This window comes from Pelecanus crispus, chromosome Z (genome assembly GCF_030463565.1).
Source record: "Pelecanus crispus isolate bPelCri1 chromosome Z, bPelCri1.pri, whole genome shotgun sequence".
Classification (NCBI taxonomy): Eukaryota; Metazoa; Chordata; class Aves; order Pelecaniformes; family Pelecanidae; genus Pelecanus; species Pelecanus crispus.
Genome location: NC_134676.1, coordinates 75,397,412 through 75,420,046, shown reverse-complemented (window position 1 = coordinate 75,420,046; position 22,635 = coordinate 75,397,412). Strand labels below are relative to the sequence as shown.

Here is a 22,635-nt window from a genome sequence, read left to right as displayed (position 1 = left end):
AAAAGTCAAAGTTTTCACATTATTTCAGGTTTCATTGGAAAGACTCTTTACAGATCTAATCCATGTGCTGTTTTGCAGGCAAAACTGTTGCCCTAGATGATAACTGATATGCTGCATACTCCTAAATCAAAGCCTAGGCAACCTATTGAATACTCATACTTATGGTGAAATTCTACACTTCAATAATTATACCCAAGTAGTGGACCAAAAATAACAAAAGGAGAAGTAACTATCATAGACTAGAAGTATTTAATTTACTAGTTCTGCCCTGCCAACTGCACATCATCTTCCTGGATACCTTGTGCTGCAAAAAATGAGGTCCACATTAGATAAAAGAAACTACTGGTTGTAAGACAACAGTTTTGCGACCTCTGCAATAACTGTGGTTCTGCTTAGAAGGTAATTGATGAGATGAACATGATGGGTATCATCCTTTAGTTGCATCATCATGAATCTAAAAGGTCATCCAACCCAAGAGCCCACGTAAAAAAGGAACCTTCTCTGGAGAGCTTTCCTGAAAAAGTGTGTGAAAAGGCTGTGTTAAACATATATAGTCACTATCCCTGGAGGCGTTCAAAAAATGGGTAGATGTGGCACTCTGGGACATGGTTTAGTCTAGTCTAGGTTTGATTGGTTTAGTGTGGACGTGGTAGTGTAGGTTAATGGTTGGACTGGATGATCTTAAAGGTCTTTTCCAACCTAAACGATTCTATGATTCTATATTCCCTAACTTCCTAAGACAGAGAAGAAGATACAAATGGAGATCTGGACATTTGTTTTACTTTTCCATGGAACAAGCAGTTGACCTGAACTGCCCAGCTTTTTACTGGTGGAATGGAAGACACAGTCTTAGATAGTGGAAATCACAGAATTATTTTTGCTGACCTCTGTATTTTTGTTTGGTTATCTTTAGTTTGAAACGCAACATTTGTAATCAAGGCAAGGAAGGAGAAAAAAAAGTGAAGCGTTACTGAAGAGGAGGTGTTTATGTACTCCACAATACTTGGGACTGGTTATGATACTGCCTCTGTTCTCCTTTCTCCCTTCCTTTGTCACCATTGTCACAGATGTCTCTGGCTTCATGAGGCTCCTAGTGTGGGCCAAGAAGCTTTTGTTTGGTTTGCTTTTTAAAGTAGAGAACAGTCAGTCTGTTCTTCTTTCTGTGGCACATCATCAACAACAGTATGAAGAACAGGAGGGGGACACTGAAGCCAATTTCTGCTTTTCGGCACAGAGCATGTGGCTCCTATTTTATTTTATGGAAGCTTTTTAGAGAGTGTTTTCAGGTAATTAGGAAAGTAAAGAATAGAAAGTAAAAAGAAAAAAATGATTTTTACATAGATATTCTGATGCCTCACATTTAAAATGATAACAGTAAGGTGGTATAATGCATAAGCACAAGAGCACACAGAAAATAACCACAGAAAATAGCTAAAATAGCAAAAAAGAACAGATACGTGGCAGAAGAACAATCTCCTGCCTTAATGAAAACTCTTTAAAAAAAGTGTTACTGAATTAATTAAGTAAACATAGGCTAGTAGAGCATCTGCAAGTTTAACCAATCAAAAGCTAAAAGTAGTCCAATTAAAATGCAAGTCCTGTTACTGTAAACTTGCCAAAAGTCTCCTGCACATTATACAGTGAAGAAAAGTTAAGATGCATTCTTAAGATTCCTTATGCTTTACAAATCCACAGCTATGCTCAGCTGGGAAACGTTAAAAAAAAAGGTTGGAATCCTCTTCAGAATAAAAGATTTCAAAATATGCTGTTTTTCCTTTAAAGAACACATGTTGCCTTTTGTGTCTGTCTGTCTTAAAGAAGAATACAATAGTTGATCAGAGCAGACAATTTTTAAAGAACAGGCTTGAGTTACTCAGGTCAAATTCACCGTAAAATATATGTATGCGTTCAATTATCTTCACATATACAGCAGATGGCTGCAATCATCAGCTTATTTGCAGTGTATCTAATACCAACCCCTTTTAAAAACTTATTTTAGAAGTACCTGATGATGATGTCAAAATGAAACTTTCCTCTGCAGCTGCAAAGTACCCATTTAAAGAAATCAGACTTTTATCATTCTTGCTGGCACTCAAAAGGTATGCTCACACCATCAAATGATCCCTTCATGTACAAAGGGTAACTCTAAAAAGATAGGCCCACTATCCTTAGGAATAGCTCAAAACAATATTTAACGATACAAGCTATTTATTAGAGGCAGAAAGGCTGTGGTTATTTTGTTCAATAGCTTACCAGGGCACTCGAGGTGTAAGAAATTGATCTGAATTCCAAAAGAAAAAATGAAGATCAAAATTTAATTTTGTTTGAAACAAATTAGGTTTACAGCTGAAAATAAGCAAAATGGAATAGTGTATCTTTGTTTAGAGTTAATTGAGCACACAAGGAAGCTGCACCCACTTACATAAAATAGTATTCTGATCCAATGTGCCAGTGCTGACATTGACTCTAACTACAGTCCTCTACTCATGTTCCACTCAAAACTAAATGAATTCCTGCTTACCTACTTGTCTTAATACAGAACAAAGGAAAGATGCTCCAGAGGCACAAGGTGAATTACGAGGTGATAACTGGCAGGGAGTATAATACAACCAATCAACTCCCAACACAAGCGCTGGGGTATCTCAGTCCTTTCTTGCACTGGTGACACACACCACCTTTCCCCTATCATGTGCTTATGTATAGTCTGGATCCCTCAGTGTACCCTTACAATACTCTTCGTGCAGGCATATAGCCATCACAGTCTGTTAAACCTTCCCCTGAAGGAATTCTTTAGCTTCTAGTCACAAACCTGCCTGTGTCTATTCTCTGAACAGAACTACCAACTCTTACAAGTCACATCAAGACAGTCTCTCCATGTAATGAAAATCTCATAAACAGCTATACAACCATGATCCATATATCCACTGCACTTAGTTCGCATCTCATGAGGAAATATTTCATGACAACTGTGATATGCAGAATATCAGTGAGAATATGTGAATACACACAAGATCATTATAAATACTGTATTTTGTTTCCAGTTGAGAAATATTTGATTATAAGTACTCCTTTTGTCTGGCTCACAAAACAAATATAACAGAATTCAGATATGCTCTGACGATCTTGAAACTTTTGTCCTAGAAAAATCAATGGAGTTGGATAAAACCTCCATACCTTCTCTGACAATAAAGAACTGTAAATTGTTATTTCAACTGTAGACTTTGAGTGCACACTAGTAGAAGGACTTGTCCAAAAAGCAGTAACAACAACAACAATCTCAGCAAAATGTGATGACAAGTTTCTGTTTAGTGACCCAAATGCCTTCTTCCTCTTTAGTAACTGAAAGTCAACATGAGAGAATTAAAGAACATTTAATTGACTCTAAGTTTCACCAAAGATTTATCCTGCAAAGATTCATATATAGAGCCACTCTCCAAACAGGAAATTTTATGAAAGTTCAAAAAGTGATCAGCAAAATTCATGAAGGAAAAATTTACTAAGAGCACTTGAGTACAAAAGATATTATCTCAGACTCAGTAAATTCTAGTCACAAACTGTGGGTGAGCGGCATTTCCAGGAAGTTTTACTGTGTCAGAACATTTGCCCTATTCTTACCTCTTTCCTGTGCATCTCTCTGGGCTATTGCTGGAGACAAGGTATGAGGTGAGTTTGACTGCTAAAGCTATTCTATGTCTTCAGCCAGAGAGAGTTTTCCAACAGCCTCAAATGCAGGTTCATAGCTATAATCCCAAATAGAGCTTTTCACTCTCAGCTAGATTAGCCATGTATTGAGGGCACACAGAGAAATCCAAGCACTGAGACATGAGACTCACCTGTGCATTCATGTTGTAGTCCTTTCCCATAGTATCCTTTTTCACAGATGCACTCAAACTGGCCAGTGTGAGTGCCGCATTTACAGCTTGCCATGATGTCGCAGCAGCTTTCATTTGCCTCACAGAGATATGAGCAATGCGATATATCTTCTTGGATATAGCTGCCAGAGGGCAGGTCTGAAATAGTATCAATTTATTAACAAAAAAACCAAACATAAGTCCCCTACAGCCTCACATTACGTCATCAGTGAAGTGTTTCTTAAAAACCCTAGGTTCCAGTTCTAAGCAGTAGTGATGGCAGCATGAAGCAGAAGAGCCCTGCCACATTCAAAATGTAAAAAAAAAAAAAATTGGTGTTCTTATTCTGGAAAAGCCTCACTGAAATCCATGGGGCAAAGATCCTCAAATTCTCTCACTCAGCTTCATTTGAGTGTAACACTGCCAGAATGCAGTCTTACTCCTAACAGAAGCTGCTGAGACAGCTTTTCCCGGCTTTGGTGGATGCCATCTTTGGCACTAGGACAGCATTTGGTCACAGCACATATAACCAGTTGGTCATATTAAAAAAAAAAATCTTTCCTTTGGCACATTCATATAGACCAATTAAACCTTACCTGGAACAAACAGAATGGCAGTAAAGCACATGACTTATATAAAAGTAGTATGCTTTTAAAAAATAAATGTACAAAATAAATGCTAATGGCTAGTCTGGTGCATATTCTAAGCCTCAATCAAGCAGCACTGGCTTATAAACGAAGGTCTAGTCATGTGTTCTCACTTCCTAGTCTAAACTTATTCTATTTTTCAGGAAGAACTTTTTTTAAGAATACGGTAGATTAAAAAAGGAGTTTTACTGAATGTATAAGGTCATAAACATAAGTTGTATTTACCCTTATACACAGAGATCTAAATCAGCTCTGAACAGGCTAGCTTCTGTTGCTGTGTAAAATACCAACAGGTATTAAGGCTAGTTTTAAGGTGTGTACTAGGTGCCTCTTTTGGTCAAACATGTATCTGGACTACAAGGCTCATCTATTCAAGCAAAAGTTATATGGGGCCAAGACCATAGTCTGTTCTTTGTGGACAAAATGAAGAGTTGAATGAAGGTAAGTATGTATACACCAAGGAGAAGTTGGTTCACATTTTGTTGATGATGAGTTAGTCAAACAAAGAGTTTAACCTTCTACCTGAGGAATGAACACCTCTGCTAGAAAGGAAGAGGAAAAGTAAAAAAAAAAAAAGAAATCAAAGCTATATGAAATGTAATTACAAAACAGCACTGGAGATCTTTCTATTCAGACCTCTCTGCTCTCTGTAGACTTCTGAGGTTAGTACATTAATACCTTCATGAAGAGCCCTGCGTGCCAGAGCTTCAAACTCAGTAAAACTGTGAAGAAGGTAACAGTGATCTTCTTTTGGATGGGATGCCATTTCATTCAGTTCTCGGATATTCCCCTGCCATATCCCGAAGGTGAAGATCTCCACTCCAAATTCACGCAAGGATGCTGCAATGGGTCTTGGGTCTCCCCCATTGGAATATCCATCAGTAATGAGAAATATCACCTTTGTGGCATTTCCACGGGCATGCCGTAATATTTGCTGGAAGACAAAATGAAATTGTGCACCTCAACAAAGGGTTAACGGTGGTTGATCTGTATGCTACTTCCTCCATGATGTGGCGCCTTTTATTTGAGTTATACAGCTAGGTTAAGTCCTTGCAAGACCACTCACTATAATGAAGATCAACCATCTGCAAGTAGAGCCTGTGGTTAGACAAGGCCAACCACTGAGTCACATTTCAGATGGACACAGCCTGCACAATCACAGAAAACATGACATGATCTGAAATGAGACCCTTTTCACACTGCCTGATAAAGTCACCCGTGCATCAGACAGCAATGATCGTGACTGGTGCTTTAACACCTTGTTCAGACTGCAGTTTGAATAGGTAATACCAACACTGAAAATCTAGTGCAAGACCCATGGGACCAAAGTTCAGATGCTGCCAACTGTCTCGGTGCCACGGGAGTGATGTGGATGCGTATCAGCTGCCAGTTTGGTCCATGTTGCTCTTCCATTCAGCACATGAATGCCAGCTGGTTCCAAATTTGCTTGACCATTCAGGTAGGTGAAAACTCACCAAATCCCACCATGAAAATGTGCTGCAAATGTGCTGCAAATGGTGGCACACCCACTCTCATTATCATGGCTTTCAGTATGTAATTTATGAACAAATCTTCTACAGTTTGTAAGGGCTAACTAAGCACAAGAACTATTTTATTAGGGATTATTTTGTTTGAAAAAACCCACAGATCTATTGGAAAAATTGTAGGGACTGATGGATCAACAAAAGGTGAAGAATTGGTCAAAACAAATGTTGAAAACCACTCTCACACAATCAACTTTTTATATGAGGAATCTATGAGCAGTTAAAGTTTCCACTGCGATTATCTGGCCACAGGCCTGCAAATTTTGTATTTCCACATGTTCCTTCCCACCTTCCCTCTACCATTTCCTTGTCTGAAAGGTGAAAGCTACTGCACTTCTGGAAAACAAAACAGTCGCTGTGTCAATCTCTTCCCATATAAGACAGATGGAAAAGAGTTATTTACCCAGTAAGCCCACAAGAAATTTAATAATGTATGCATACACAGAGAACATGACACAGAGCCTGTACACACATGTGCATGGGTATGAAGGAAAAGGTAGCGAGATGGAAGGGATTCTATCAGGAACAGTAGTCTTAAAAAAAAAGCATCTCAGATACCCCCCGTGCAGTGCAAAAAATATAGCTGTGCCTGATGAGGCTTCATAAGCATCTCCCTGTGAAAGGAAGTTGAACAGGTTTTAGAAAGACAAGAACATGGGATTAGTTAGAAACAAGTTCCTACTCATTGCCAGGCTAGTAAATTATAAATAAAAAGCAAAGAATTTGGATGTATCTCCTATTAAACAAGCTTCAAAAGACTGACCATGCACAGGGTGACTTGCTTCTCTAAATGTACCCTCAGCATGCCTCCTACAGTCAGTTACTGAATCTCCACTACCAGCACAACTGCACTAGGAAGCTGGAACCTAGAAAAATAAGCAGTCTGCAAAACTGCAATTTTATGCATGGAAAACAAAACCCAAAGCGTGACAGCAATCATTAGGGCTTCCTGTGGCATCATGCATTCAAGCATTGACTGTCAAGTCAGAGACAATACTCAGAAAGTTTAAGCAGGTAATCAGCCTGAAGAAAGAGAAACAAGTGACTAAAAGAACACGCAGTTTTCTTTATCGTGTGTAAACTGCTTGCTCCTAAGAGATCAAAATCTTTCTATCTGTATCTCCCACCATGCAACTGCTTTTCTATTGGTAATACATTATTTTTTTCTTGCAAGTCTGAGGTAACAAATATGATCTAACATATTTTAATGTCATCTTATGTTTTAATCCACTAAATTTTAAGGCCCACTTCTGGTTTATTGTTAGTCTCCTCCCAACAAGCAGTTGGATTGTTGGTTGTTTTAACCTCAGCCCAGCATTCCCCATTCGTCCCTGTTGAATTATGCTTTTCTCCCTTACAACAGTTTGCCAAGATCACTTTAGCTTGTCCATCATGGCTTCAAAACCTGCCCATAGTCCCTTCCACCCTGCCGCCATCGACAGATACCATGATCATTCCTTCTAATACTTCACACAAAACATTTGCGACAATACTTAGTAGTGCCTGACTGAGGACATGCACCACAGATTCCTGCCCATTTGATCCTTCCAGTCTGACAGTGCACTACTGCTAATTAATCTCTGAGTACATTCATACATTCATTCTTGGACGACAGGCAGAGCACCTGCAAAAATGCGATCTTCACATGCTATGGCCTAGAAACCATCCTACAGAGTTACCACTCATAATTAGCCACAGTCTGTCAGAGTGTGAGTAAATATGGGACCACCACCAATCTTCTCTTGGTGGCCAGGTGATGTTGGTGGCCCTAAAGCAGGGGATTGTGAAGGTGTACTTTCTTCCTCCTCTGTGAACTTATGTAGAAGGAATTAGATGCAGACTTTCAACTTGGTAGCATGCAAATTACTACCATGTTTATTTCAATAATAGATTGTACCATCCTACAATCAATACAACAGACCACATTTGAGAGACCTTTGAATGATACTCCAAAAATCATGTCATTGTATGATCAGTAGTAAATGTATTTAAGCCAACCCTAACAAACACAAATTCCAAAAGCGGAGATGAACTGAGTTGAGTAGTTTTACTAGAAAATTCTAAAGACTTATAAAGTAAAATTGTCAGGCTTTCAGCTCAATCAAAAGCTTACAAGTTAAAGAAAGCGTACCCCCCCAATGAACAAGAATGGCAACCTAGTATCAACAGGTGAGGAGAAGGCTGAGGTACTCAACAACTTTCGTACCTCAGTCTTCACCAGCAACCTCTCTCCTCACCTCTTCCGAGTCAATGGACCGCAAGATGGGGATCAGGGGGGTAAAGCCCTTCCCACTGTAAAGGAAGATCAGGTTTGAGACCACCTGAAGAACCTCAATGTACACAAGTCTATGGGACCTGATGAGATGCATCCCAGAGTCCTGAGGGAATTGGTTGCTGTACTTGCCAAGCCACTCTCCATGATAGCTGAAAAGTCATGGCAGTCAGGTGAAGTCCCTGCTGACTGGAAAAAGGGGAACATTGTGCCCATTTTTAGAAAGGGAAGAAAGGAGGACCCTGGGAACTACCAACCTGTCAACCTCACCTCTATGCCTGGGAAGATCATGGAACAGATCCTCTGAGAAGATATGCTCAAGCACATGGAAGAAAGGGAGGTGATTCAAGACAGCCAGCACAGATTCACTGAGGGCAAGTCCTGCCTGACCAACTTAGTGGCTTTCTATGAAGGAGTGCCTGCATCAGTGGACAAGGGAAAAGCATCAGATGTCATCTACTTAGATTTCTGTAAAGTGTTCAACATGGTCCCCCACAACATCTTTCTCTCTAAATTGGGGAGGTATGGATTTGATGGGTGGGCTGTTCAGTGGATAAGGAATTGGCTGGATGGTTGCATCCAGAGGGCTGTGGTCAACAGCTTGATGTCCACATGGAGACCGGTGACAAGTGGAGTCCCTCAGGGGTCCATGCTGGGACCAGTGCTATTTAATGTCTTCATCAATGACATAAACAGTGGGATTGAGTGCACCCTCAGCAAGTTTGCAGACGACACCAAGCTGAGTGGTGTGGCTGACATGTCAGAAGGACAAGATGTCATCCAAAGGGACCTGGACAAGCTGGAGAGGTGGGCCTGTGTGAACCTCATGAGGTTCAACAAGGCCAAGTGCAAGGTCCTGCACCTGGGACGGGGCAACACCCAGTATCAATACAGGCTGGGGGATGAAGGGATTGAGAGCAGCCCTGCAGAGAAGGACTTGGGGGTGCTGATGAATGAAAAGCTGGCCATGAGCCAACAATGTGCGCTTGGAGCCCAGAAGGCCAACTGAATCCTGGGCTGCATCAAAAGAAGCATGGCCAGCAGGTTGAGGGAGGTGATTCTGCCCCTCTGCTCTGCTCTGGTAAGACCTCACCTGGAGTACTGCATCCAGCTCTGGAGCCCTTGGCACAGAAAGGACATGGAGCTGTTGGAGCGGGTCCAGAGGAGGGCCACAAAAATGATCCGAGGGCTGGAGCACCTCTCCTATGAGGACCAGCTGAGGGAGTTGGGGTTGTTCAGCCTGCAGAAGAGAAGGCTCCAGGGAGACCTTCTTGTGGCCTTCCAGTACTTAAAGGAGGCCTATAGGAAGGATGGGGACAATCTTTTTAGCAAGGCCTGTTGTGACAGGACAAGGAGTAATGGTTTTAAACTAAAGGAGGGTAGATTTAAACTGGATATAAGGAAGAAATTTTTTACAATGAGCGTGGTGGAACACTGGAACGGGTTTCCCGGAGAGGTAGTGGAGGCCTCACCCCTAGAAACATTCCAGGTCAGGTTGGATGGGGCTCTGAGCAACCTGATCTAGTTGAAGCTGTCCCTGCTCAGTGCAGGGGGGTTGGGCTAGATGACCTTTAAAGGTCCCTTCCAACCCAAAGCATTCTAGGATTCTATGATTCTAAGTTAGGCCAGTCCAAAGAACCTGCAGAGATTTTATAACCTTTATCAGTAGGCCAGGCCACATTTCAGGACAACTTGATTTTGCTTTGGCAATTCATTGATCTCAGGTAGACACTAAACAAAAAGAAGCACACACACACCATAAATCAAAGCACAGACCATTGGCCCTGTGGTCTGAAAGACTGCCAAGCAATGTGTTGCTGTTGGGCTTGATTTTATTACTACTTGTATGCAAAACCCAAAGGGAGTGAAACCAAATTCTCTTGCAGACACAAATACAATTCACAAACCAAACCTATTGTTCCTCATGTTGCTTAAGTCCTAAGTGGAAAACCAGAATGAAGTGAAAAACCAGAATGAAGTGAAAAACCAGAATGAAGTGGAAAACTAGAATGAAAAGAATCGGGAAGATACAGACAAGGCAAAAGACAATAAGATGACAAATAGCAGGAACAAAATACAAATGCCTCATTTCAAAATGCATTTTGAAATGGATGCTCTAAGACAAGCGGCATTGCAGACAGAAAGGGTAGTGCTGTTTATGATTAGCACATATATTTAACATATTTAGCATTAACTATGCTATTTTAAAATAGAATGTAAGCAACTTAAACTTCTATCCAACTTCTTAAGTATTCAGGCTGAAATTTTCCACTCAGGATGTTTGTCTCAAGCTGCTTCAGTGAAAATGGCTTTTATTTCAAAACACAAGATGAGGAAAAACATATGTTCCATCCATACTTACTTGTTTTTTGCAACCATAGCATCTCTGAGCTTTGCAGAAGGAACTTTCAATCTGCAAATCACATTTATAATAAAGGTGGAAAAATAGGCCCCAAATATATGCAAGTTGTGGGACTTGCGCAACTGAGGAAGAAATCACAACTTCCACAGGGTTAAGAGACATAACGGAGATTGCCACTGTACTTGTCTGAAGATCCCACCTGCACACAGCTTGCCCCAGCAGAATATGATTTCAACTCGTGATTATCACAGAATCATAGAATGCTTTGGGTTGGAAGGGACCTTTAGAGATCATCTAGCCCAACCCCCCTGCAGTGAGCAGGGACAGCTTTAACCAGACCGGGTTGCTCACAGCCCTGTCCAACCTGACCTTGAATGTTGCCAGGGATGGGGCCTCCACTACCTCTCTGGGCAACCTGTTCCAGTGCTTCACCACCCTCATTGTAAAAAATTTCTTCCTTCTATCCACTCTAAATCTACCCTCTTTTAGTTTAAAACCATTACTCCTTGTCCTGTCACAACAGGCCTTGCTAAAAAGATTGTCCCCATCCTTCCTTATAGGCCCCCTTTAAGTACTGGAAAGTTGCAATAAGGTCTCCCTGGAGCCTTCTCTTCTGCAGGCTGAACAACCCCAACTCTCAGCCTGTCCTTGTATTATGTCATAACACATACAGAAGGGGGAACAAAGCTTAATTTTGGCAGGACATGGCTTTGCAATTTCAGTAATATCCTTTCAGCACTGCTTCCCTCTGTGCGTAGCACAAAGCTGCACAAACTTTGCAGATGAAGGTAGTGAATGGCATTACACATTGCCCTAGTTTTTCAGCAAATGGTACTTATAATAGGCAACAATAAAACATCTGTATTTTCCCTAAATACAGGGACATGTCTGCATGGCCAATGAACAAACTAGCTTGAGCCCCAGTAGTCTAGCCAGGAGAACATTGATCTCAGAAAGGACTATTTAATTCTGATTAGTAAATTAGTAGGGATCTTTGCTTTACAGAACTAGGCTGCCACCAGTGCCCTCTGAAACTGCTGTGAAGAGCACACAAGCCTCCGTGTCTTTCTGTGTGATCAAGGACAGTTCCCGGGCTGTAGGTCCCATGAACAATAGCTTACCAAATCCTCTTAAAAAATGCAGGTCGTCAGTTAGAGTAAGTGGGAAGCGTCAGGAAAAGACCATTTTTGAGGGGCAAATATCCCTTAGCTACATGACCCTGAGATAAAGCAAGCAGCCAACAGCTTTTCTGCCCTCTGCATCTCAAAGGGCAACCTCCTCTTTGGGGCAGCACTTCTGTCACACACAAACTGAGCTAACAGGTAAGAGAGCATGAGGCTGTCTTCCTGCTACCTGCCAGACCTGAATATTCAGGCACCAGTGGATCTGAGTATAGAAACAAGACAGATGAACAGACAAGATTGCTACATATTGCCCCTAGAAATCAAAACAAAACAAAGACACTGAACAGCTTGGCCCTCATGTCTTGCAGCTGTAGACACAGAATCCCTGCTGTATAACAGCAGAGGAAAAGACCAAGGGAAAGAAACATTCAACATTGGAGGGGGGGGGGGAAAGAGAGACATAAGTCTATTTTCAAATCATCCGTATATGTCTGGTGGTCCAGTTAGTGTTTTGTTTCTTTCTGTGAAAGCACAGGGACATAAGGGACAGGCCACCATCCAGAGCTGCTGACAATCCAAGTAACAGTCTGCATTGCTCTGCCTATTCTCTCCAATATTTGTGTGGCATTTCACATAATTTTTGTTTCCTTTAACCCTGACTCACATTCCTCTATACTGAGACACCTCTCTCCTTCCATCTCCAGAAAGTCAAACTGAAAGCCATTTTTTTTTTCCCAACAGAAATGTCACATATTTTAAAATGTCTGTTTACTTAACCCCTAAACTTGTAAGCACACACAGAGGCGGTTCCATGTATTTAACCAGTCCCCATCAACTTCATGGACTGTATCTACATAAAGATTACTTTTTTTCATGACAAGGCTCTGCAGCCCTTTCATAAATTGTCAGGTTCTTCAATAAATAAAGCTTAAAAGCCCACTAAACAGTACTCAGAAGTTAAAAGGGTCCTGAGAACCTGTTTCTTTCTTACGAATGTCCACATCTGCTTCTGGTTTTACCATCAAATGAAACTGAGCACTAGCCATAACTCAAAATAAGGTGCTGAATGACCTGTTTAATTGAGAACATAGCCCAGTTGGTCATTACTATAAATTAATAATAAGGGATAAGTACAAACAAAACAAAACAATTAATGCTCTTGATGATTGCAAAGAAATGCATGGGGCCACTAGAAACACCTCATCTTTGACTGCTTTAGTACTGATTTTGTTGTCTACACTTCTTTCACAGGAGTGATAGATCAGTCAGTTTCAGTAATCCTTCCAGATCTTAAATAAAACATTCTTTTCACATTAGCAAAAAGTTACTACCATATGTATTGTATTCATTCTCTGTTTAGTGTGTACAAATATCTGGCAGACTTGTCATTTTCTTTGTGCCAATAACAGGCCTTAGAATTAAAAAATGAAGTCTTGTGCAACAAAAAAAGTTGCTGTACGAAGTCCTCCTCTAGAAATTTACTATGGTAAGGCAAAATAAAATCCTATGGGTACAGTCACAAAACCAGCTAAAGCTGTAACTTCTGTGTTTTTAATATAGAGCTTGTAATACCAAATCAGAGGATGAGTAGCATCCAAGACCAAAGACCTCCTCAGCCATTTGAAAGCCACAGCAATGACATCTTCAAATGTTCTCTGTAACTGCCTTGATTACATGTTCTGCATCTCATCCATAAACATTTGATCTTGGGCCTGATCTCTGACCTTACTCAGTGTTTTGCTTTTAAAGATTTTGACGATACAGAATGTGCTATTAATACATCTGCCTAAAGAGAAACAAACTGTAATGGGTTAATCTGTCTCACTTTAGAAACTAAGCCTTAGATAACATCAGACAGCCCCAGGATCCTTGCCAGGAGCTTGCCTTAAAAGGTTTAAGTTGGAACCTAGCCTTCAAAATAACATTATACAAGCATTCATCACAAAAGTTACACTGCTCCTTGTATACCTTGTAGGGGATACACTACCTAAGGGCTACAAAGGGAATGTTATTTGTTATAGGTCGGGAAGAACCATCACTGCACCTCTGAAGCAAAACAGAAAGCCCTCCACTGAAGAGCCATTCAGCTCTGCTATACCAATAGACCATTTACACTGAATTTGTTTTCACCCTAGGAATTACATAAAACCTACTCACCATGGGATGAGTTCCAAATAGAATGAGACAATTTTTTTCCCAGAGGATCACTTATTCACTATAAAAGAAATAATTCCCATTTTATAATATTAGAGAATTAATAAAACTATATATAATCTATTATCACTATTAAACTTATATTAAAATGAATTATTATACTTTATTACAAAAAACACTGCACAGATTTGACCTATCTATTCAGCAGAATATTAAAACAGTATGTCTTAATTTCTCATGAATGGCTTCAGAAGCAGATCTACATGTCATTCACAAAGGGAAATGGCAATGCTACATCCTTTTGCGAAGCTCACCCTTTGTTTCAAGGTTCTTTTGCTTTAATCTTTCCTGCAGGTAAAAAAGTCCAAATCTGGCAGGAAATCTTATGTAAATAAATATTCTGGAAAGAAAAAAAAAAAATTAGTACTGGGATCAACCATAACTTTTGGTGGAGTTGAGGCATCTTATCACTGAATTCTGAGCAATCCTAACAAAGCTGGTCATCTCACAAGAGTAATGGGAAGCTACCAGGTGACAAATACTGTTCCCCTTAATCATGATACAAATGTTGTTATTCTTCTACATAAAAGAGCTGGCTACACCTCCTCTGCCCCCTCTCTAAAACAGCAAAGGTCTGATTTCATTACCTTTTCTTTTGGTTACTGAACACTGCTACTTTCACTGCTCCATTCAAATAAACCCCCTCCTTAGGTTTCCTTGCCCCTTTCAGGAGAGCAACTAAAAGATATTCCACAGTTAGAGGTTTTGGTTTCCAATTGCTACCTTTCACCACTTCTGCACTGCTACACAAGCTCTAGGGAATCAGCTGTTACCTACTGTCCTGGTTTCGGTTGGGATAGAGTTAATTTTCTTCCTAGTAGCTGGCACAGAGCTGTGGTTTGGGTTTAGTATGAGAATAATGTTGGTAACACACTGATGTTTTAGTTGTTGCTAAGTACTGCTTATGCTAGTCAAGGACTTTTCAGCTTCCCATGCTCTGTCAGGTGCACAAGAAACTGGGAGGGGGCACAGCCAGGACAGTTGATCCAAACTGACCAAAGGGCTATTCCATACCATGTGACGTCATGCTCAGTATAGAAACTGGGGGGAGTTGGCCGTGGAGCAGCGATCGCTGCTTGGGGACTGTCTGGGTATCAGTCAGCGGGTGGTGAGCAATTGCATTGTGCATCACTTGCTTTGTATATTATTATTATTATTATTATTATTATTATTATTATTATTATTATTATTATCATCATCATCATTATTATATTGTTATTATCATTACTATTTTACTTTATTTCAATTATTAAACTGTTCTTATCTCAACCCAGGCATTTTTCTTCTCTCACTCCTCCGATTCTCTCCCCCATCCCATCGGGGTAGGGGGAGCGAGCGAGTGGCTGCGCGGTGCTTAGCTGCTGGCTGGGGCTAAACCACGACACCTAGATAGAAGAAATTAACTAATAGAAAAGCTTTCCTTGAGTATTCCCCTAGCACAAACTGCACTCATAATTCAGGGAAAAGATATCTCTATAGGATTAATCTGGATATTTAAATAGTGCTACAAGTAACAGGCTGTTGAAGATAACAATTGAAATTTTTAAAAAAGGAAAAAAAAATTACAGTGATTTCATGCTGGACTAGTCTTGTATTACAATGATTTTCACTTCAGTTACATAATGTACTAGCTCTACCAATTATTATCTCATGATTAATTAATGCAATAATGGGTGGGTCATCAAAATCATGTCCTTAATCTATGCATGTATCTTTTCATCTTTCCTATCCTTCTCATCCCTTCTATGTTCAACCTTCATCTTTCCTTTCCACAGTGTCACCCTCTCTGCATGTAGCCATCTTCCACTTGTCTTTTATCCTTTTTCAACTTACATGTTTTTTCCACAATTGAGAATGAACTTTCCAGACTCTTGTCAATAACAAAGTGCAAGAATCCTAACTAAATTATTTCTTTTGCTTAGCCACAACACTTACCTTCCAAGCATCTCTAAGTAACTGGCAGGTATGACCTGAGTAAGTCTCACACCTGAGTCACACATCCTCACTCTATGGATCAAAGCACACAGGTAAAAAAGCCAGGCATGCTCAAGGCTAGGAAATGTAGGGACATCTCATGTGAGGAAACACTGACTGATCTAGTATTGCTCAGCCTGGAGAAAGGAAGGCTTGAGGTCCTCTTATCCGCATATATAAATACTTAATGGCGGGGAGTAAAGAAGATGGATCCAGACTCTTCTAATTGGCAGCATGATGCAGAAGGCACAAACTGAAATACAGGAAATTCCACTTAAACAGAGGAAACAACATTTTTACTAAAAGAGTGATCAACCATTGATACAGGTTTCCCAGAGAGGTTGGGGGACCTGCATCCCTGCAGATACTCAAAACCCAACCAGACACAGTCCTCAGCACCCTGATCTTGTAGACCCTACTCTGAGCAGGGGGGTTGGACTAGATGGTGTCCAGAGGTCCAATCCAGCCACAACCATTCAGTGATTCTGTGTTTTTGTGATATGGGAGGAGCATAGTTGACTTCCAGTTCTTAGTGTTTATTATTAACCTAACCTTTTTCCCCCTTTCTACAGCATGGAATGTGACTGTAATGCCTGTGTTACATTTTCAACTCTTCAAGTACTGTTGCACAGTTAAAAAGTACCATTTCATACAATTTGTACAGTTTGAAAAATGAGGAAACCATTCTTACCTCAGAGAGCAAAGCTATGCACTCCAAGTCTAAGACAATCATCTTCACATTGCATAAAGACTGCTTCTTCTCCCCATCCAAAAAATAAACCCAAACCAAACCCATTACTGCCTTTGCAATGACAGGAGCTACTACATAGAATTTTGACCTACACACTTGTTTCACACAAGTGCTAGGACTGTTGGATCTGGTGACTTGAAATTGGGTGGCTTGCAGTTTTGAGTTCTGAATTAGAATGAACAGAATGCACCTAGTTTCCAGGAAACAACTAACATGCAGGTCCTTCATCTTCTATCATTCTGAGGTCTTCTAAGCAGTACATTAAAAGACCAGGCACATTATGTATATAGCCATTTCCTCAGCTCTTGGTGCTGTACAACCTTTTAACAAGTTTATCAGGACTTTGAAAAGTTGCTGGAGGCCTTATATGCTGCTATGCTGTGTGCTATATTCAAAATATCATCTTGCTAATAGATCTCAGTTTGATTTGAAAAATGAAACACCCTAGTTTTCTTCATGTGTGAGCAAATTCCATCATTAATGTAAACTAAGATGTTACTTGATTTCTCTAGTGCTGCTCTGGTCTTTTGCTAGTAATAAAAAAGGGACTCAAAAATATTTTACTGAATACGTAATTAATCTTCATGTATTTTCAGACCAAGCATTCACACCACTATTGACTAGTGCATTTGCCAAATATTTGTCTCTTTTGTGTTTGTTTTAAACCTTCAGTACTTTAAAAAAGTATGAAAAAAAAGCTGAACGGAGTAATTAATTCCAAAAGGACAAACAGAATTCATGGCCTGGCACATCTACTGCCAGCTGTCACTGCTCAATTATCTTCTGAATATCTTCTTTAGCTCCAGGACTGCTAGCATTGAGCAACATGAACACACAGTCATCACTGATAAGAGCTGTCCCAGCCCAACTGGGTGTGGGGGAGTGTTTGGGAGAGAAACAGGACAACTGGACTCCCTGCTTCACTGTTTATACTGCATATGCTCAGCAGAGCACCACGGCTCTGAATGCTAAAGGTTTTTACAGGCTGCCTGTCAGATTCAAGGAGGTTCTTCATCTTCCTGGTTGAGGTTACCAGAGAGACCCTGAACCAGAGGGAACATCATAATTTTAATGGGAACTTTTGTTTTGAATTGTGTTAACATCATAGAGAAGTAAGTAGCTCAAAGATTTGAACAGGGTCCTGGTCATCAGCCTACCTGTTGCTAAAGGCAATAGTACTCTTAATTTCTGCACCCAGGACAATCAGAAAATTCTGAGCACCACAAACATTCTGTCTCGCCTGCAAAATCTGTCAAATTCCAGTAACAAGAGGAACTGGAGGACAAAGGCTAAAAATGTGTCACATAGCATGCAAAATACATTACATACAGAATATTAATGCCGAGGTTCATGTCAGGAAATACTGCTAGGTATGATATATTTTGCTGGAAAGGCCTCTCATAAGTCTAGGAAATCAGTTAAAAATAAAACAAGTTCTTTTGCCCTGACTTCTTCAAAAATTTAATGCCTGGAATTAATTTCCTACTCTCAGAACAAATCGCTCAATAGCTTTTCTGTTTTGTCTTTGTATCTCTGGAGCAAAGCACATGGTAAGACTGATTTCTCTGTGATGGTGCTAACTCTAAAGGACTGGGGATCAGAAGGTACTTAGGATCATAGAATCGTTTAGGTTGGAAAAGACCTTTAAGAACATCAAGTCCAACCATTAACCTAACATTACCAAGTCCACACTAAACCAGTTAAGAGTAGACTAGACTAAACCATGCCCCAAAGTGCCACATCTACCCATTTTTTGAACACTTCCAGGGATGGTGACTCCACCACCTCTCTGGGCAGCCTGTTCCAATGCTTGACCACCCTTTCCGTGAAGAAATTTTTCCTAATTTCCAGCCTAAACCTCCCCTGGCGCAGCTTGAGGCCATTTCCTCTCATCCTATTGCTACTTACTTGGGAGAAGAACCCAACACCCACCTTGCTACAATCTCCTTTCAGGTAGCTGTGGAGAGCAGTAAGTTCTCCCAACAGCCTCCTCTTCTCTAGGCTAAAAAATCCCAGTTCCCTCAGGCGCTCTTCATAAGACTTGCTCTCTAGACCCTTCACCAGCTTCGTTGCCCTTCTCTGGACATGTTCCAGCAACTCACTGTCTTTTTTTGTACTTACCATCAGACCCCTCCAGCAAAGCCTCTGAAACAAGAGGACAAAAAATGGTTTTCTCAGGAAAAGCACTCTCTATTCCTGAATACATTTATGGAAACATCATCCAGATACCATAGTGATGAAAGGTTTCATTTGTTGTGCTGATCGTTCTGCTACTGTATCAGCGAGATTTGTGTTAATTCCTGCAGTGATGTCTCATGTTTCTCACCTTTTTTCTGCCTCTGTATGTTAGACGGGCAAATGGCTAAAGGCTTTGTGGTACTATGCTGTAAAAAAAGTGTGCCTTCTAAGGGAGGCCTGTCTTAGCAGATACGCAACACAGTGGATACTGGCACACCTCCCTCTCTTTGCATCTTCATACCTCCTCTCTTCCCTACTTCACACATGGCTGGTTGACAGAACACAGGTCAGGGAGGCCGCTGTGCACTGGGCAGTCCAGATCCTTCCAGGCAGAAATGTGATCTCAGCTCTCAGAGCTAGAAGTTATGAAAATGTCAGATACGCTCTGATCATATGATCTTGTAAGGCTTAGGATTAGACCACCTTCCTGTAGCCCACGGAAACAGGCTGAGATAGGTACATGATGGCAAGACAAGGAACAACTACCCAGTAATCTAAGTTTCCTTGCTGGTAGTGCCCAACTCAGCAATGAGAGACACAGAACACTCTCCATTGTGCCAAAAGGAGTATGTTCTCCTATGGTTGCCCCTTTTTTCCAGAAAGTTATACTTTGTTGCCTTTGTCTTTTTATACTTTGCACCTAACAACAACTCAAGAACATCAGCAAGGCTAGAATACATTGACACTGGTGGAATGGATCAAAATGAAAGGGTCTTTCATACAAAAGAAAGCAGATTTCAGATGACTAATTTCCAAAACATCAGTAAAATCCATGCCATTACTAAAATACACTGGCCATTTGCACAGCTCCTTGGGACCTCTAAGCCTCTCTGCTTCTGAAAGGCTCCCAATGCACATGTGGCACCTCCTGTTCAAAGCAGATGGGAAAGTCAGAAAATATCAGCTGACCACTATATCATTCAACTATATCCTACCCAGCATTACCAACAGGTATTCTTTACAGGTGGAAGTCATAAAGCACACAGTTAATGCGAGGGATCAAACACTATAACTATAATGATTATTTCAGCCTTAAAATTCCATGAAGGACATTCAGAAAACAGAGACAGTCAAATGGAAACTAATAAAAACTGATGCACTTTACAGGGAACTTCAAGATTTTCATGGAGACCATGATTTAGATTAAATCTAGCATGTCTTCCAAGTTCTTCCCTCTGCTGTCTAGAACCACAAACACCTTTGAATACCACTGATCAGAGTAATGCAACAAGCAATAAACAATATGCCATAATGAGCATCTCAAAAATTAAAGAACAAAAAGAGAACTGTAACTTCAAGTTCTTTTATGGACTGATTTGCCATTTTCAGAGCCACCAAGCTGCATGAACAAACTACTTGGCCAGGAGCTGTGCAAAAGTATAAGCATAGATGGTAACACGAATGCCTTTGAGCCAGGTTTTAATAAGCCATAAACTTTGCATTAAAATACTGTAAACCATTCCATCCAATAACAATTCTTTTTAGACATTTTGCACTGCTGCTACTTATCCCTAGTACTAGTATGAACATATTGTTGGAGTATATTCAAAGGTATAAAAACTGTGGTTTGGGAGGGCACGCAGTCCAAAGTGTTAAACAGAACTGACAAGTGGCTTTTTCAAGCCATGAAAAACAATTCTTTAAAAAGCAAGGAAGAACAGAATGCTAACTAGGTATTTTTGCCTTTTTTTGATCAGAACTACCAAGTGTATTGCTTCTAGGGATCCTGGAGAGGGAAGAACATGGAGAATAAGGGAGAGGAACAGGTGTTTAATTCAGGGTCTAGAGTCGGGCGGTGTATCTATGCATCTGCGGCTTCCTAGCTTCCTACATACTCACTGGAGAGGGAGACACTGGAATAAAAGGCTTCAGCACGCCTAATGCAGAACTGCCTTGCAGAGGCACTGCACATGGGGACAACCCTACCAGTGGTCTCTACTGGGATCCAGCCTCCCAGGATGAGGCACTTCAGTCGGTGCCTGAAACCAGGCTGTCTGTCTTCTGTACCTCACACTGATGAACTCAGTTTGCCTCATTGAACTGATGAGGCAAAAGGGTACATAGCAGTATCCTTCAGTGCTTCTTGTAAGGCATGTATTCTAGCATTTTAAAAACAAATTACACTTAATTTAGGGGGAAGATAATAAATGGCTAATCTGCTAAATACCAGACTTCCAAATCACACACTTCTGCTTAGACCAAAATGCAGGACACAATTTTGGGAGCGCAAACAGACCAATTTCCAAAGAGCAGGCTTTCAACCAAAAAAAATCTTAAGCCTGCTCAGCCCCTGTCCTGGTTTCAGTTGGGATAGAGTTAATTTTCTTCCTAGTAGCTGGCATAGAGCTGTGGTTTGGGTTTAGTATGAGAATAATGTTGATCACACACTGATGTTTTAGTTGTTGCCAAGTACTGCTTACGCTAGTCAAGGACTTTTCAGCTTCCCATGCTCTGCCAGGTGCACAAGAAACTGGGAGGGGGCACAGCCAGGACAGTTGATCCAAACTGACCAAAGGGCTATTCCATACCATGTGACGTCATGCTCAGTATAGAAACTGGGGGGGGGTGGCCGGGAGGAGCGATTGCTGCTCAGGAACTGGCTGGGTATCAGTCGGCGGGTGGTGAGCAATTGCATTGTGCATCACTTGCTTTGTATATTATTATTCTCATCATCATTATTATAGTGTTACTATTCTCATTACTGTTTTACTATATTTCGATTATTAAACTGTTCTTATCTCACCCCAGGAGTGTTTCTCACTCTTACTCCTCCGATTCCCTCCCCCATCCCAGCAGGGCAGGGGAGTGAGCGAGTGGCTGTGTGGTGCTTAGTTGCTGGCTGGGGCTAAACCACAACAGCCCCATAAATGAGGCTAAACAGAGCACTTTTTGCCTGTCCTGGTGAAAAAGCCAGAGAAAAAATGAACTACTTAATAACTTCTGAAGGTAGCCCCATTTCAGGCTGGGTCTAAAGACAATGAACAATGTGCAGACGTGTATCTTGCCTCTGACCCTGCTGTATTAATCTTGTCAGCAATCCTATGCAAGACTGCAGTATGCAGGACAAGTACTTTTCACAAACACTACACTGATTAAAGTGGTGATTTAGAGCTGACAATAATGATGGCTGACAGAACTACACTCTCAATTTGCTCAATAATCGCTAACTACCAGCTCTGCAATTTCAAAGGTGACCACAGAGGTAAAACAGGTTGACTTCAGGTTTTGTCATCGTAATCTTTAATAGAGACTCCAAGGCCATATCAGAACTTAGAGAGGCCTGCTGCTGTCAACTAGTCAGTTAGCTCTAACTGACCTAAGCCACCATCAGATATTCAGAGCACAATGCCAGAGAGAGGCTAGAATCTGCTGCTCTCTCATTATTAGCTGCCTGTTTTGCAGAGGTCATAGGAATAAAAATCCATAAACACATTCTTGATAAACAGACAACATACATGACTCTAAACGCTCATCTTCTCACCGACAGGGTACTACTTTTTTCAAATAAAAAAATTTAAACCACTTATATGGTAAGAAAAGATTTTCAATTTCCTTTGTTTCGACTATTTTTTTGTTTTCATTTCAAAATGAGATTCTAAATCTGAAAATGCATTGAAATTAAAAGCCAATTATCCTAGTGGGTAACAATGTTGCATCT

General features: G+C 40.7%; 1 protein-coding gene across 1 annotated transcript in view; it reads right to left on the bottom strand.

Moving 5' to 3' along the window:
• The window catches only part of SVEP1 (sushi, von Willebrand factor type A, EGF and pentraxin domain containing 1), a 145,767-nt gene that overhangs the window by 118,056 nt on the left and 5,076 nt on the right, over positions 1 to 22,635 (bottom strand). The window contains exons 2-3 of the mRNA XM_075726219.1: positions 5,177 to 5,432; positions 3,834 to 4,010 (exon numbers count right to left, since the gene is read on the bottom strand). Of these exons, the coding sequence (XP_075582334.1) occupies positions 3,834 to 4,010; positions 5,177 to 5,432 (433 nt within the window). The remainder of the gene's footprint in view (positions 1 to 3,833; positions 4,011 to 5,176; positions 5,433 to 22,635) is intronic.